Source organism: Topomyia yanbarensis, chromosome 2 (assembly GCF_030247195.1).
Source record: "Topomyia yanbarensis strain Yona2022 chromosome 2, ASM3024719v1, whole genome shotgun sequence".
Taxonomy (NCBI): domain Eukaryota; kingdom Metazoa; phylum Arthropoda; class Insecta; order Diptera; family Culicidae; genus Topomyia; species Topomyia yanbarensis.
Window position 1 is genome coordinate 158,232,518 of NC_080671.1, and position 16,388 is coordinate 158,248,905.

At 38.9% G+C, this 16,388-nt stretch overlaps 1 protein-coding gene across 2 annotated transcripts; it reads right to left on the reverse strand.

The window, feature by feature from the left end:
- Positions 1–573: 573 nt before the first annotated feature.
- LOC131681892 (probable phospholipid-transporting ATPase IIA) lies at positions 574–15,276 on the reverse strand. Of its 2 annotated transcripts, none has more exons than XM_058962987.1 (8): positions 14,788–15,276; positions 4,604–5,121; positions 4,401–4,543; positions 3,432–4,337; positions 2,013–3,369; positions 1,821–1,950; positions 1,496–1,569; positions 574–1,433 (listed from the first exon to the last, which is right to left on the reverse strand). In XM_058962987.1, the coding sequence occupies exons 1-8, from the start codon at positions 14,955–14,957 to the stop codon at positions 1,300–1,302; spliced, it is 3,432 nt and encodes a 1,143-aa protein (XP_058818970.1). In that variant the 5' UTR covers positions 14,958–15,276; the 3' UTR covers positions 574–1,299. The 2 variants fall into 2 exon arrangements, with proteins under 2 accessions (XP_058818970.1, XP_058818971.1); XM_058962988.1 differs by lacking the exon at positions 14,788–15,276 and adding an exon at positions 5,763–6,003.
- Positions 15,277–16,388: the final 1,112 nt, after the last annotated feature.

Genomic DNA, 16,388 nt, shown 5'->3' on the forward strand with positions numbered 1-16,388 from the left:
CTAAGCATGACGAAAGGCGTTTGTAAGTTAATGTATTCGATCGCGTGGGCGTGTGTGTGTGTGTAGCGTGTATGTAACTTCGCATGTTTAAATTCGATTTTATAACCGTGTGTCCATTCGCTTATACGCGTGTATTCTTGGATGATCGCGCGGACCGTGAATCTGATAATTTTCAGTGTACGTTTCAGATGATAGAAGAAAGTGAGAGTTGTCTAGTGAATATGAGCGTCATTTTTTAATTGGTCCAACTGGCATGGATCTTAACTGCTAGGACCGAGACAGGGACTTCCGGACGTAACCGATTCACGATCGCGCAAAGACGGGCATTTCTAGGTTCACTATTGAGAACGCGTTTGTAAATTTATAATTGCTAAAACGTTCACTTAGTCACCGGGCGGTGTGCGTGGATTATCGCAAAGGACTCGAACGTTTGTATGTTAACGTGTTAGTCGCGTGTGCTAGCAAAAACCCAAAAATTACATAAAAATAACGAATTGGTTAAATCTTCAGTTTTGTGTGTTTAAAATTCATAAGTTTTAGATGGTTTTTCGGAATCAAATAAAGGCATACAAATATTTTACAGTACGCTTTAATAAATTGTCTTAGTAAAACTGCGCTGATTTTTTTTAAATATTTTCCAATTAATAGTATTTAAAGTCTCTTTTTAGTCATTCGTTTCGTTTCCAGCTTGATAGTCCACATCTCCATTTTGATCCTACTGTTGATGCGTAGCAGCTTCAATCTTGTTACGAAATACATAAATAATTGATTCATTTTACATATAGCATTACTTTTGAAGATTCACTGGATTCGCACTTAACTAAGCTGGATTGAAATTTTAAATGAAAATAATGAATCTTGTAAAACCAAAAATACAGACTAATTTTTAACAGAACGCACCTACATAAAGAGCTAAAATATATCACTTACAGCGCAAATCACAAGACACATCCATTGTATATTCAATTTTGGTTATATAACACTAATTAAAGATTGACTCATAGCGCGTCGTTAAACATGAAAATATATTGTATCTGGATTAAATAAAGTATATTTTAATAATTTTGGAATACGAGCTGAGTGATGTTATTTTTCATTCAAAATTGAATTTGAGAAAACTATAGAAACGAGACTTGTGTATCCAGCAATCAGTTTTACAGATCGAGCAACGATTTAATAAATTAATTATGAGTAACACTATGAGAAAACACATTCATCGACGTAAGGAGCGGAGTTGAAGAATTTTTGTCGTCGGAATAGCGTAACAACCAGTGTCCATCAATTACTACTTTGGTAAACCTAGGACAACTTTGAGTACGACGGGGGAGAAAATTTCTTCCGCAAGAACTTTAGAATGTATAGTGGCAGACAGGAGACGAGCGTAATCACTAGGACTTTCCACAGGAACTCCCACGACCAGATGAATTCCCAGTCTGATAAAAGAGGAACATTTGAATTAAAATTTAGTTTGTACAATACAATGAGCAGAGCTTACCGAAATATTCGTGAAGTAGAGCTAGCGAGATTATGTACAGCACTAAACTAAACAGTTCTGCGAGCACCATGAGTCTGTCCGAAAGAGAAAAGGCTATTAAAATACAGTACTTTTGCATTGTTTTCCTGAATGTACAGTATTCCCTCTAGGGGCTTTTGCGTCATCTGGGCGCAAACGATGAAGGATGCTTGGCATACTAATCGCACAAACTCGCGAACAAAAAGGCTTGATGCACTTTTCGTTCGTTTCGCAACATTGGGTTAGCAACTAGCTACATAATACACGGAGTTTCGTGGAAGTCGCATAAAGCGTGAGACATACTTACTTGTGCCACGTTCTAATAGTCAGTGCTACCATGATTAGCTCAGTTAATATCAACGCCGAAAAGCTGATTGCAACTATGTGAATGAACTCATCCTCGAACAGGATTAACGCTCCATACATTATTACACCACCTGAAACGATATCAAATACTTGAAGGGCTATGTTATGTTAGGTTTGCTATTATGATTCCTACCTTGGTAGACACTGATCAAAACCCACATGAAAAAGGTTTTGTAGCTTAAACTCCGGCCCTTTGAGAGTTCTTTGTATAGTTCCGGATAGGTTAGCGCAATGTTCGAACTAATGTCCTGATCCAGCACTAGCGAAAACACCGGGAACATCGTATATACCGTCGCATAGCCCACCATCAGAAATCCTTGATATAAGGCCACGGAGGAGAGATAGAATACAGCCGAAAAAACGGCCTGCATGGTTGATATGATCAAACCCCGATGGATGACAAACTGCGACAAGGCGGCCGATCGCTTATACGAACGTCGACCGTGCACGATCAACAGTTTGGCAATGTGCGAAAATTGCGGAATACTAAAATCTCCCGCTAGGGATGCTTGCTTGCCTTCACGACCTTCAATACCAATACCGGCATCCGCTTGTTGGATCATGCTAACATCGTTTCCTCCGTCTCCGACGGCGCAAGTACGTTTGCCAGAATATTTTTGAATCAGAGACACGACTTGTGCCTTTTGTGTGGGACTACACCGACAGCATACTACCGCTGGACAAGCGGTCGCCAGCTCCATAAACTCTGGTTGGTAATACTGAAGACAGATCTCCAGGCTTTCGCCCGATACAACCAAAGCACAGTCTTGCTTTCGTCGAAACTGGTTCAACTCTAAGTGAGCGTCGGTTCGAGTTAGGACACTTTTCAGAACATGAACATTTTGGTTTCTTCCCACTAGATGGGAACTTTTGGCGATACATGTTGCCGTTTCGAGTTTATCTCCCGTAAGCATCCAAATTTTGATGCCGGCATTTCGTAGCAGTTCTAGCGTTGGTCTTACACGATCCTGTAACCTATCTTCCACTCCCGTCAGACAAAGCAACTCCATCTCTCGTTCTAGACTTTCGATTACTGCCGCTACCTTTGTTACCCTATCGGTAACGCTGACCTTTGCCGCATTGTATCTCGTCTCAAAATCACTGTACTGATCCTCTGTAAGTACTTTTTTCGCCACCACGAGTGTACGGAGACCTTCGCGGGCCATGTTACCGCTCTCTTCTGCAAGCCAATCGTTGTACTGCACAATGGCAGACATCACAACATCCGCTCCTTTTAGGTAAAAGGTAATTTCGCCGCTATTCAGCTCTTTTACTATGATACCCATCCGCTTGTTCTCGCTTGTGAAAGGGAATGTTTGAAGGATCTGATACTTCATGATACCTCCGGCAAGAGAGCTGAGTGAGGCAACACTGCCCGAGCTCGAGGGTGAGTTAAGTTCAGTTTTGGAATTACCTGAGAGATTTGTGACCGCAGTATTGATTGATGCGTTTTCGTTCATTGAGGCGCTCTGGGCATCTCTTTCGCGAATCTGTAGAGCAAAACAGAATGTATTCAGAATAAAGATCGGTTATAAAAGCATTTAAACAGTACCTGTAAGGTCATATGATTTAAATCACGGTTGATCAGGGTCATTCCAACGGCTTCAGTCCATTTGACGAGCGCAATCTCATCTGGACTGGACGCTTGATACGTCTTTTCTAGCAACTTCACCGATTCTTGTGCCTCAATCGAAATCGACCTGGATGGTGAATTTCTACGCTCCGGGCCACCATTGATTCCATTCCCTGCATTTCCATTATCATACACTGGTGTTACATTGTGGCACAAAGCCAAAGCTTTCACCGATTCCCAAATACGCCATCCGTCTGGCTTTCTTAGTCGAGGTTGATATTCGGTCGGTTTCGCAGGAGATCCATCAGCTTGTGTTGAGATACTGGTGTATACCGATAGGATGGCGGCGGAAACCATTGGAAAGGTGTCCCTTCCATAAGCTGCTGTTCCCACATGAATCTTTTTAAAAATCATTTCATTTTGAGTTAAGGTACCGGTTTTATCCGTTAACAGGTAAGATATCCGCCCTAATTCTTCGGGTATTGTTGTTGACCGAACTACAGTTCCCTGTATCTCTTCGTCATTTTGAATTTGCCACGAGTAAAATGCTTTACCCATATCCAGATTGACTCTCAGACTGATCGGGATAATGTAGGAGAACAGTAGCACAAATCGGAACATATAGCGGTACCAGGGCCCATTGAAACCTTTCAGACACATCATTGCAAAAGAAAGTCCGATGACGGCACAAAATAGTACTTTTGTGAGGCCATTTATCTCCAAATCCAGTAGACCTACTTTCGAACGAGGCTGAGAATTGTTCATAACACTTCGTGTTTCCGCGCCCGTGTAAATAACGATCCCAACCGCCGTCCCTGAAGCGACTACTGTGTTCGCCCATAGCGTACTTTCCACGCTGAGGCCTTCGTCTTCGGAACCTTCCAACTGTAATAAAATAAAAATTATAGTATCAATGTTTAAGCAATCAAATATTAATTGACCGATCACCTTCGAAAACGTCCCAATGAATGTATGGATATCTCGTTGTGGTTTCTCCACGTATAGCGAAGCGCCAATATTGAACAGGTCACTGTGCGATGCCAATTTTTGTGTAGCCGGTACAGCCAAGCGAAGTTTCCAATCCGTTTCACCTGGAAGATTAGGAACACTAATTGTGATTATCGAAAGGTCAATCGTTTAATATAGCTTACCGTCCAACATATCAGTTCTTACAAATACAGCTCCACTTTTGTCGCTGGTGCGCAGCAGTATTAAATCTGCAGGAACACGTTCATCTTTCTCCACCATGATGATGTCGCCAACCTTCAGCTTTGAAGAAGATACCAACTCCGGCGGTTTTTCCGAGTTCACGAAACGTTTATACTTTTGTGAATTGACCTCCCGATCCCGTTTATGCCTTCGTAAATCATCCACCGCTTCACGGCAGATTGTGACGGCCAGTACGAAACCAAGCGGTCCCCAGTAGGTGTACAGATAGCCGATCCTAATGTCCGGAATAAACTGACTGACGGCCATGATCAGGAAGTACAGGTTAAGGAAGAACCGAAACTGTTCGAATAGTACCAGCGGGAGAAAGGTGAAGATGTTGTACTTCTGATTGCGGATTTCGTTCGGGGGGAACTTTTCCATCGACGGTTTTCCGATCATGATCGTCCGAGGTTTCAGTTCCTTGGAAGCACACCATCTTCGCCATGCCCAACACCAGCAGCTGTGAAAGGATGAAATTCCCGGTTTGATTTAAGTCAAGGTATATTTAAACTTTATCGGCATGAAAAAATTGTGCAGAACATTACTTTCGCATATTGATCTATGCTTCAAAATAGCATATTTTATGTATATTTAATTGAGAGTACCTAAAAGTATAATTTTTTGCGCAAAGCAAGAATTTATATAGTGACTAAATGGTCCCTTTGAAGAAAAGTTGTACATACTGAAGCAGCATAGAAATGTTCATCTATTAATATTGGTAACAAGGTTGGGCTTAGTTTTGACATTTTGTTCCACCAAAATTTCTGTAGTCATTAGATTTACACCACAAAATCAAATACTGAAGGCTCATCATTGATGTATTGATAATAAAGATGTAGGAGATAAAAAAGACAAAAATCGATATAGATTATTTACAATTATTTTTAGGTCATCAGTCAAATTATAAACACTCATTTTAGGGTTTCCGTAGATTTGAGACAAGTTTACATGAGCTAAATGGCTATTTTAACAATTTCAATTCTAGTAATTGAATAGCAATTTTAAAGGTTTCCGAATATCTATACAGTGGAACGCCATCATTGATTCGTCATCTGCCTGTTGTCGGGGGCGAACCTACTTTTTTCGTGACATTACACCTACCTCAGCCAGAGTCGCTTTTTGCGATTTTTCTCAATCAGTGGAATCGTTTCCTTGGTGGTGACCGCTGTAATCGATGGAACGGGTTGCGATGCGTCTTCCATCGCGCGGATTACTTGTAGCTCATGAATTTTGAAAGATTTTTACTTTGTTTAGGTCCCAAACGAAAGAAAAAATGCCAACAGTAATATGAATAGCACTTTGGTGAATCAAACTGTTTGAGCACCTTTTTCCAAACGTTCCTTTCCCGTACGGAATGACGTTAGAAGAATCAACGGTACCTGAAGTACGCATACATGCGCATAACTGTTCATGAATGAAAGTAGATGAAAGAAGCGATGACAGTCAATGGGCAAAAGCGGCAAAAGCAAGCGGAATTTTTTGTTATTGTTTTGCATGAAATAAATTTACACGCACACGTACGTGTACGTCTTCAAGGATGCCAGGAACGAAGATTTTTTGGGCAATTCAAGAAAAAACCGACCAACGCAATAAAGGAAAAATTCAATATTAATTCTTCAAAAGGGCTAAAGAGATTTTTGTAAACAAACTTAGTTCATTATTCTGCTGCCGAGTTGAATTTCATGAAAAATACACATGAATCAACATTTTTACCCTTGGTAGAAACATTTTCAAACTTTTTCTGGGTTGAAATTATAACGAATTAAGAGAAATTAGCAAATCAAAAGTTAGTTTACAAATCTTATTAGTCCTATTCAAAAGTTGATATTTAATTGAGGTCTTGAATTGACATTTCATAGATTTATTCACTCGTTAGTCGATAATCGATCGAAAACTGATCATATATCATGAGCATTAGTTCATAGATCATTAGCTATCTACCGGCGAGAGAATTAATTTAATTTTGTCAACAAATAATATTTTTTATAGTGTGCTCAATATTTATTTTATTTTTAATCGGTTTTGGGCCCCTCTGGAAAATGCCCTACACATGGCAAAATCCTCCAAGCCTTCGGTGGCATAAAGAGCACCAAAAAGGGTAAAAAATGAAAAATATACTGGTAAAGTTGGATTATTGTGTCTCTCAGGTCCCCACAAGTGGCCATTCACCTCTGATATAGAACTTCTATCCCTACCGCCTCGCGATACGAGCAAGCTTAGCTAGGATCGGGTATTCAACCCTGGTAGGTAGAGGGAACTAGATGCGCGCCGTTTCCTACGTCAAAAGGCGGCTTTTCGCTGCACTCCAACAATGGAGATAGGAACAAGAAGAATTTTGGCTATGCGATCGCCCGAGGAGGGCACCCCAACCAGAGACTAATAGTCTCTGCCCCAACTACAACTGGTCTCGACGGTGCTGGTGGTTAAGTGGTTAGCGTGTCCGCTACTCACTCCAGTTGATCTGGGTTTCAATCCCAGCCGAGATAGTTGAAATTTTTCCGAGGAGAAAAAAAATCAGTGGTCACGCCTTCCTTCGCAAGGTAAGTAAAGCCGTTAGTCTCCGGTCCATGAGTTTATGGGTCGGTATCTAATCTAGATAGTGGAAGTCCACCTTTCTGGTTTCGGTTTTTGGCCTCGTAACAGGAATAGGCCAATGGAAAATAACTAGAACTTAGAAGAAGAAGCAACTGGTCTTAGTATGAAGTATAATGCGAACAACCAGCGACTGGAGGTGGGACAGCAGGTTTCCAAAGGGACGCGTTCCAAGAGCTATGGCGGAGAGAGCAGCCATGGACAACATACAGCGAGGAACGCGCTGCACCCGTGATCTCATCCTCATGGCAACACTGAGCCGTGTACGATGTGGACGACGTAGATGAGAACATATTCGTGATCCACGCATACTATCTTTTGCCCAGCGCTTTAGAACTGACATGAACGGACGACCTCAGATACGCGAGAAGTGCAATGTGGCGTATCGAAAGTTTGTCGGACGTCTGTGTCAGAACCTAAGAAAAGAGAAGACAATCGCGTAGCCTATTTGATCCAGTCCTAATCTCAATATTGAACCAGCTTTTGAATAATCGTTTTGCCAGTCAAGAGCGTTCATAATATTTTCAAACGGGCTACTTTTTATACACATTAACATTTCATGCAAATTCAATAAATACCCTGCATGACGATATAACTAGGTGTATTGTGTGCATTGACACGAATAAACAAATGAACATGCCTCCTAAATCTGTAGCCTTTTAAAAATATTAATAATTTATTTTGAAAATGTTTTTATAAACGATGTGCTCGGTGATTTCATGAATGATACAAACAGTTCTCCCAACGAAAATCATAATTTGCTTCATTAGTACTATATATTTCCTAAAAAGTAGCAATATTTGGAATCCGAGATAGCGTTGATTAGAACACGATTTTCACAAACGCAAGCCTCGTAGGTGCTTTCCGAGTTTAGCTTTGACCAAGTACAAATGGTTTTCATAGTTTCCTATTGATCGTTTCATTTTATTTGCTATTCTTCTCACTCTAATTCTGGTGCAAAAAGAACCAGATTTCCGAATGCATCTGACATGCTCACGCAATTGCAGGGTTGTTACGAAAGATGACAAAATCGACACAGATTTTTCATTAGGGCCTAAGTCGCAATGTACTCAAATGGAGAAAAATCAGTTTCAATATTCGGCCATGCTTTTCTAAATGTAGTTTTAATTGTAGGTATAAATTACTTTATGATCATGTTTTCCCTGAAGCATCTTTGGTTAAACCTTATGACAATATAACAAAGAATTTAATTCCTATGTGCTTTTAGTGGGTAGAAACTAAAAAAAATGCTTACGCCCAACTTGCATTCCAGTCGTGATTTCGCCCTTCAGCAACCACCATTTACGAAAGGGCTAAACCGTGAACACAATTTTCAGAAGGGCGCGGTAAATGGGCTAAACTGACTTTGTCTTGCTGGGTAGGGCTGGGTAAATGGGCGAGCTTGACAGTATACTTTTTAATAGGGCTCAGCAAATGGGCACATATAAACCCAATGCAAATGAAGAGGCGCGTGCATCTTTTCTCCGAATTTCATGAAAATATCGAAATATTCGAATGTTTATGTACAATAACTAAGAGTAGACATGATCATAGTAGATATTGCTTATCATTTATATAATAGAACTGCCGTTTAAAGAATAATTTTGTGAATAATAACCATACGCCCCGGTTCTGTCTAAAAATGTAAGTTTAGCCTTTATATTCCATATGAGAAGAAGGGCCTAAGTCGAAATCTCGAAGAAAATGCATGTTTCGCCGTTTTGTTTTCTTTAATTATAATTTTAGTTTTTTATTTTTTTTTTTGATGTCGCTAGCCGTGCATTGAAGAATGCCTAAAACTCTTAACTAGGCCCCGTCGAGTCCAGTCCGTCATCTGTCCGTCTCGTCCTGTCGTGTCTGGGGCTTCCAGGTTACATGCATTCACCAGACGAGACTAGCTTATGTCAGCTTAATTGTGCACTGGTTTCGTAGAATCGAGGCGATCATCTAAAGGATAGATCCTACGAGTGAATGCACTTGGCCCAGTCACCTGTCGAGCATTTGTATATTTGCGTGTGTGAATGTTTACGTGTGTATGGGAAGTGTTGCATGTTGAGATATGTGTGTTACCTGTAAATAATATGTTTTATTCAAATATGCATGATGTTAAAATAAGACATGTGTATGCTACTTACAGTTTGTTGTTCGTTCCTACTTATCTGATTCAATTGAGTATGAAAGTACATCTCAATTTTTCTAAAACCTGGCGACGTCTGATGGCAGCGAATAGTCATTGTTGACAGCAATGTTGCCCTTTTATGATAAATTATCTCGGAGAAGTCATCAGAGGAATATGACGCATGAGATCGAAAATAAATAAAATAAAATAAAGAGTAGAGTTAGTACTGTTATTGAATATTAATTGAACAACACATGTACCATGCAATAAAACTACTTGGAATGGTCCAAATGCCAGAAAATGATATATATATATATATATATATATCATTATATCATATATATATATATATATATATATATATATATATATATATATATATATATATATATATATATATATATATATATATATATATATATATATATATATATATATATATATATATATATATATATATATATATATATATATATATATATATATATATATATATATATATATATATATATATATATATATATATATATATATATATTTACCATTAACAACAATTAACTCCGTTAGAAGAAGTTTCTCATGCTATGCTGGACGGGAATGGATCATTGACGTGCATCGGTAAATCAATCGTACCTTCATTTATCCAAACCGAATGAATCGAATCGAATGCACGAATTGAACACCAGTAAAAAATGACCAACGAATCCCAAGAAGGATCACCCACTATTCCATCATATAAGTCAGTTCTGCATCCATTCCCTGGTCCACATGTCACAAATACTCAGACGCCCACATACACAGATAGACACACGGCTAGCTAGTACACTAGTACCAAAAACCACAATTATTACAACACAACACAACTAATAGGGTTCTACTGTTATTTTTTTTTAATGCGCCTGTGCACGTTTCCACTGCGAGCCGTGCTCACAAAGACTGCCTTAAGCTGTTGAACAATGTCTGCAAACACAGCCCACAGAAAAAGTCAATCCGCGGCGACCCGCCAATCGGCCACGCCAGTGTGCACAGGCTCTTAGTTGACTGTTAGTTTGGACTGGTGCAGAGTATGAAAAAACACAAAACATAAAAAAGGTCCATAAGCCGTCTCGGTCTCCTCGATGCACCACTATCGAGGCGCAATGCAATAACCATCCCAAAGCAGGTGTCTGCTCAAATATGCTTGAAGATGTTTGCAATACCGTCAAACCCGTCAACCTAGGAGAGGGTTTTCTTTAATTATAAATCGAATTAAAAACCATTTTAACTAATTTTCACCTCAATCTTGTAGTATTTTTGTCGCATAATGTCATAATAGCGAAAACGCTGTTAGTTTACATTTGCGATTTAAGCCCTAATGAAAGATCTATGTCGAAATAAGAACGCGCCAAATCCGCGCGCTATTTAGCCCGTTTCTCAAACCAAATAAATAAAATGTATAGGCAACCATTTTCAAAACTTGCAATAGTTTTTATTTGAAAATTCTAGGGAATTTCTCATGTACTGTCCATCTATATCTTTTATTAATAAGCTAAATAAATTGTGCCCTAAAATATTCCTAGCTTTTAGAGTTATTTTGAACAATTGTAATCTAAAATACTTTCGACAAAATGTCGTTATTGAAAATTCTGATTGCCTTCTTCTGACTGCACTTAGTACAAAAATGCGTCCGGAACTAACATAATTTCCTAATATTCGATTAGATTCCTTAGGCGCACAACATTGACGGCTCTACCTGAAATAGACAAATTTCAAATTTTGGGGGCTTCCTCGTCATTTTCGAAAGGTTTTGCGCTATAGACAGTAAAAAAAATTAATACAGAATTGGTCAAAAGCTACTAGTAACGATTGCATTCGTTTTAATAAATGCATGGTTTTTGTGAACTCAGTTGACTATGCTTTGATTGCGCAGGAATCCATACACTCAGAACACATATTCAACCTTAACCAACTTCCGTGTATGAGTTGTTTAGAGGTTGTGAATAGCTGTAAGTCATGTTGTTGTGCTCTGATCTTAATGAAATGTTAAAAAGTTTTGAAAAAGAGTGCAAACCAAGCCTCGGAATGGAACCTTATACAGTCAATTACAGTTGAAGGTCATTCGGATATAATTCGGCCAAACACATCTGATCGCTGTACTCTATGGCGAATCCGTCTTCGGCAAGTTTAAAAATATTTTCGAGCAAGTGAACAACTCATCCAAATTCTCGAGCAACAAACGTTGACATGAGTTCAAGTCCGTATGCCGTTCGACCAGGTACTGATGGAACTCGATGGATGTGTTTTGAGTGATAATATAACTAGCATAACTAGATAAACTAGCATTTTCGTGACAGATAACACTACGTATTCAGAAGTAAAGGAAGTTCCTCGGCAAACAAATGTTACCAATTATTAAGTCCGTTACGTTTCGGATAGACTTAGTCAGCTGTCATTACAACAAGGATGTGCTATAATGACACGACAGTAAAGTCCAGTTCATCCCAAAAGAGCAGAACCACCAAATTTTCTCCAGCTCCGTTTCATAAATCTCTAGCGACATTGGTCGGATGAAGAATTGGAGGAATCAGCAGGCCAAGGCCGTGACAGAAGGTCATCAACAAAAAAGTGTGTGAATTTCGTCGAAATAACGATGAATGATTTGCTTCAGTTGTTTTCACTCAATGAAATTTTATTAGGGGAAGATGGGGTAAACGCACCCCGGGGCAAAATGCACCCCTTGCTTATATCGAAAACAGCTGAAAATTTCGAGAAAAGGGTAACACCAGTCGGAGGTCCGCCATAGTAAACATACACTGGAAAAGTTTGATAACCGTACATAAATAGCAATAGTCCGTGAAATAAACAAAAAACAATAACGTGCTCTTCTCATGTAATTATTGTGGCTCGTGCAACAAAGATTATCAGCTCTTATAGATACTGTTTTACTATTATATCAGAGCATTCCAGTTCTATTCATACCGTTGTTCATTATTCTGTCGCACTACATATGAAAAATCTACTAAATAATTCATTTTTGCTAAATTTATTTCTCTGTTTCATCGGGGGGAAAATGCCCTCTTCTTTTATTTTGCTGGTTTTTTAATCGAAAACAGAAACATCGTTCTGAAAACCTGCTAATTGCATAACCTAAGGCTATTTATTGGCACACTTTTGTGAAATCCCGTCAGAAAACAAAACTACTTTCTTGTTCGCCGAGCTTTCTGCCCCGTTGTTGCGGTGAATTCTGCCCCGTTGTTGTAATGCATTATGCCCCGTTATTGTGGTGCATTTTTAGAAGCAGGGTACTATCACTGTCGCCAATGCTATAATCACGTGTTCTTCCTGGGACGTCATCATAGCCCGGGGATAGTGCATTAGTGGGTTTGTGCATTGGGTCGCAGTCCCAAGGGTTGCAGGTTCGAAACCTGCTTCTAGGGTGAGTTTTTTCACACAATTGCTTTCGTTTAACTCACCATTTCGGTCTTTTTTCCCGTTGGATGCTACCAAAAAATCTTAAATAAGGTATTGGCACTTACGCCAAAGCCCAAAAAAATTAATTATTTATTTGTTTGCGATCATCGTGCGCGACCATGTCGTAATTACTTTTGGGTAGAATTAATTCGCTCCTCTTTCCATCGCGTTGTAATTAGAGAAAACACCAATTTTGTTAAAAAAAATTGCACAGGATTTCAAGAAACTTTGTGAACGGATTGCTATTAAAAATGTTTTTAATCGTTCACTTCACCGGTCAAAAATGTTTATAATGTGCAGAGCTTTATAGTAGAATCCAAATGAAAAGAAAACGCAAAACATTGAACGCACCAATATATTGCAATTCATTTTTCCATTTTTTAATTAATTTTAATTTCAAAAATCATAACTTGAACCTTGTTCATATTATTTGTAATCACTCTAAATAGTAAGAAAGCGGCATAACGGAGTTGCATATTAATTTTCATAACCGTAATTCGTTTCTTTGAGGAATTAGTGATCCCAGTGATTCATTCCAATCGTTAATGAACATGTTAGGACAGATCCGAAAATTGAATTCGCGCCAAATCTGCGCGATGCGTCAAATTAAAAACATGTACAACTGGTCATGAACGGCAACGCTCTTCAAATGTACTTAATGTGTGCAGATCCTGGAAGATCTGCAGCTAATAGTATTTTGCGCTGCAGTGGTAACCGTCAGATGTTTAGGATACCGACTTACGTCAAGGGACGACTCGCCTTATCATCACCGGGAATGGCGAGTACCTCTATGCCAGTGGAGATTGGAGAGTCTGCTCTCGAACAAACGTGCGCTAATGGAAGGTTGGCCGCGTACGGAGACGGTTCAAGATCGGTGAAATTATGTTGTCACGTGGCTGCGATAGTTGCACCTACTAAGCTTCGCATGCAAGGAGTTCATTAGCTGACAGAGAAACTCGACACAATAATACAGCCATTGTGTGTCTTTTCAAAAATCCCAAGGCGTTACACTGACTGCGAAGTAACGACAGCAAAAGCGGGTGTTCAGTGATAACAAGTGAGCATCCTATGACCAAATCATCCACAAGAAGCCTGATTTCAGCAAAGATCTACCGGATATCGGCGATATCACTAACTTTTGGGTCGGTGTTCAGGAGGCCTCTTCACATCACGAGCGGCAACCGTGGCTAAGGCGCAATGGAAACGGGCCCATTGTGAGCAGAATAGCATCCTGACAGAGGAGCTTAAGGAATGCATTAAGATATTGGAGATGTACAAAGTTGATCCTGTCGCGTTTCTTGCAACTCAGAAACAGGGAAAATGTCTTGCGGTACGCTCCGCAGCGGCTATTCTAATATATAGATAAAGTTGGATACTTCAGTTGCTATAAGCATAACAGTCGCATGTTGCTGCCGCGAAAACAAATAACTATTAAATGCCAGTCGTGTTCGAGAAATGCATCAACAAAAGGCTTAAGAAAGTTGATCCTAAAATTCCGAACATGGAATGAAAAGAACAAAGAAAAAAGATCACTTGACTTATTCCAACCTCACGTACAAATGTGGCCCACTTAGCTAGCACTGATTTCTTAAAGTAAAAGCTGTTCCGTTTTACGAAATAGCATTCCCAATTTTAAATGAGAATAATATTTTTTCAGATTCTTTAGACTCGGCCCAAAGCTTCATTGCACAGGAAAGTTATTGCAATATGCTATATTTGATGGTTCTTCAAATTTGACAATTTCAAGCTATTTTAGACTTGTATGCAATAATAAAGCATAAAATTGTCAATATAATGTTTGATTATGATTGTCGCTGGCGAGACCTTTAAGCATGCATATTGCAGACAACTTAGAAAGCATAAAACAGAGCACCATCATGTTTTAAACCTGATGTACGTGTAAAAACTTGTATAAATTACAATACCATTGAGTCATCCTAAAAATATTGCCATTTATCAACTCACCAGCATAAATTCTTCAAGAAATTCCCCATTTTAAAAGGCTGCTTCCTCCGGCCACGCAAGGGACGACCTCCGTACGTTACCCGATTGGACGTGCGGCCACTGTTTGATGATTCGATTAGCAGTTCTGTCTCTGAGTCACTGAATTCGAAGTCGCGTAATTCCACATTCATCCCTCAATACGCGATTTCCGCAGCAAATTGTCACTCGCTGTTTGTTTGCACTTAGGTAGCTTTTTCCAGCACCGAATATTAAATTTTGTTAAAAGATTCAAGATTTTACATTTTACACGGAGTAATGACATTTTGGATATATTGACCTTATTCCATACATTTTTATATGCGTCGACATTCGCTTAAACACTAGATTTTTGTTAATATTTATATTCAATCCAAGTATTTTTATCAGTCCACCAAAAATATTATTTTTCGCACGTTTATAAAACAACTTTGTGACTGCTGCAGTGCACGCACGACGTACAAAGCAACGAATGTATGGAACAAGCGTTCCCTTCGAGATAGCGACGATAGCAAGTTCCTTTTCTCGCGTTCCTCGTTTTAGGCACTATTTCGACTATTTTGTTTTGATTTCTATTCTTAATTTTCAATAGTGTGCGTAATGACCTTATCGGCCAAATTGATTCAGAAATGAACGGTATAATAAAGCATACAGAATTTTATTTATGCATCGATAGAACAGTTATTATGACTACTAGAGGTCGCATGTTGCTGCTATAACACTAAAAATTTATCATCTCGCTCTCACATATGCTAGGCCCACTAGTTTGACACCTATTGCCCCGGGTACATACATGTCAAAGTAATGGGATACAACATGCTGGAGCGAGACCCCATGTTTCAGTGCTTGAATACATGGAGACAGTAGCGCTTTGCTCTCTTTAGTAGTTATAATCTCTTTTATCGATAGTATACTTTTCTATCTGCCTCTCGTTTCTTCTGCTGTAAATTTTAAGCATTGGACATATTCGATCTATCCACTCATTGAATGCTTACTAGAAGTATATGCATGAAAATGCATAAAAATAATAGCAGAAGAAAAGAGCCAGGAATAGAAAGTATGCTGAATATGCATATTTTTGTTTCTCAGTGTATGCATAAAAATGCATAAAAATCGCAGCAGAAGAAAAAAGGCGGGAATAGAAAGTATGCTAACTATGTAGTTCTATTATTCGAGCACTTTTTTGGATCAGATTTAGAACAGCTCGAGTATTCTGCTTAAAATTTTCCACAATTTGAAACACGAATAGAATAGAACCTAAGCAACCAGAAGTTCGGATAATACTTAAAAAGCACACTTTAAAGTTCACATAAAGTTCTTAGCGAACATTCAAGCTGCTTAAGCTTTAATGGAACTTGAAAGCTGCTTAAGCCGCTATTAGAACATAAAACGTACTGAAAAATTACTTAAAACGAGAAGCTTATGCAGCTCGCTTTTAAGAACTTTTGGTTGCTTGGGAACACTGTTTTAAATATTTTTCATTAGTATTTGTGACGACTGACAGCAGAAAAAACAATATGTGTCACATAAGTGATAAACAATAACAAAATCGAATAAACAATAATTAAAACAGGTGGCTAAATCAT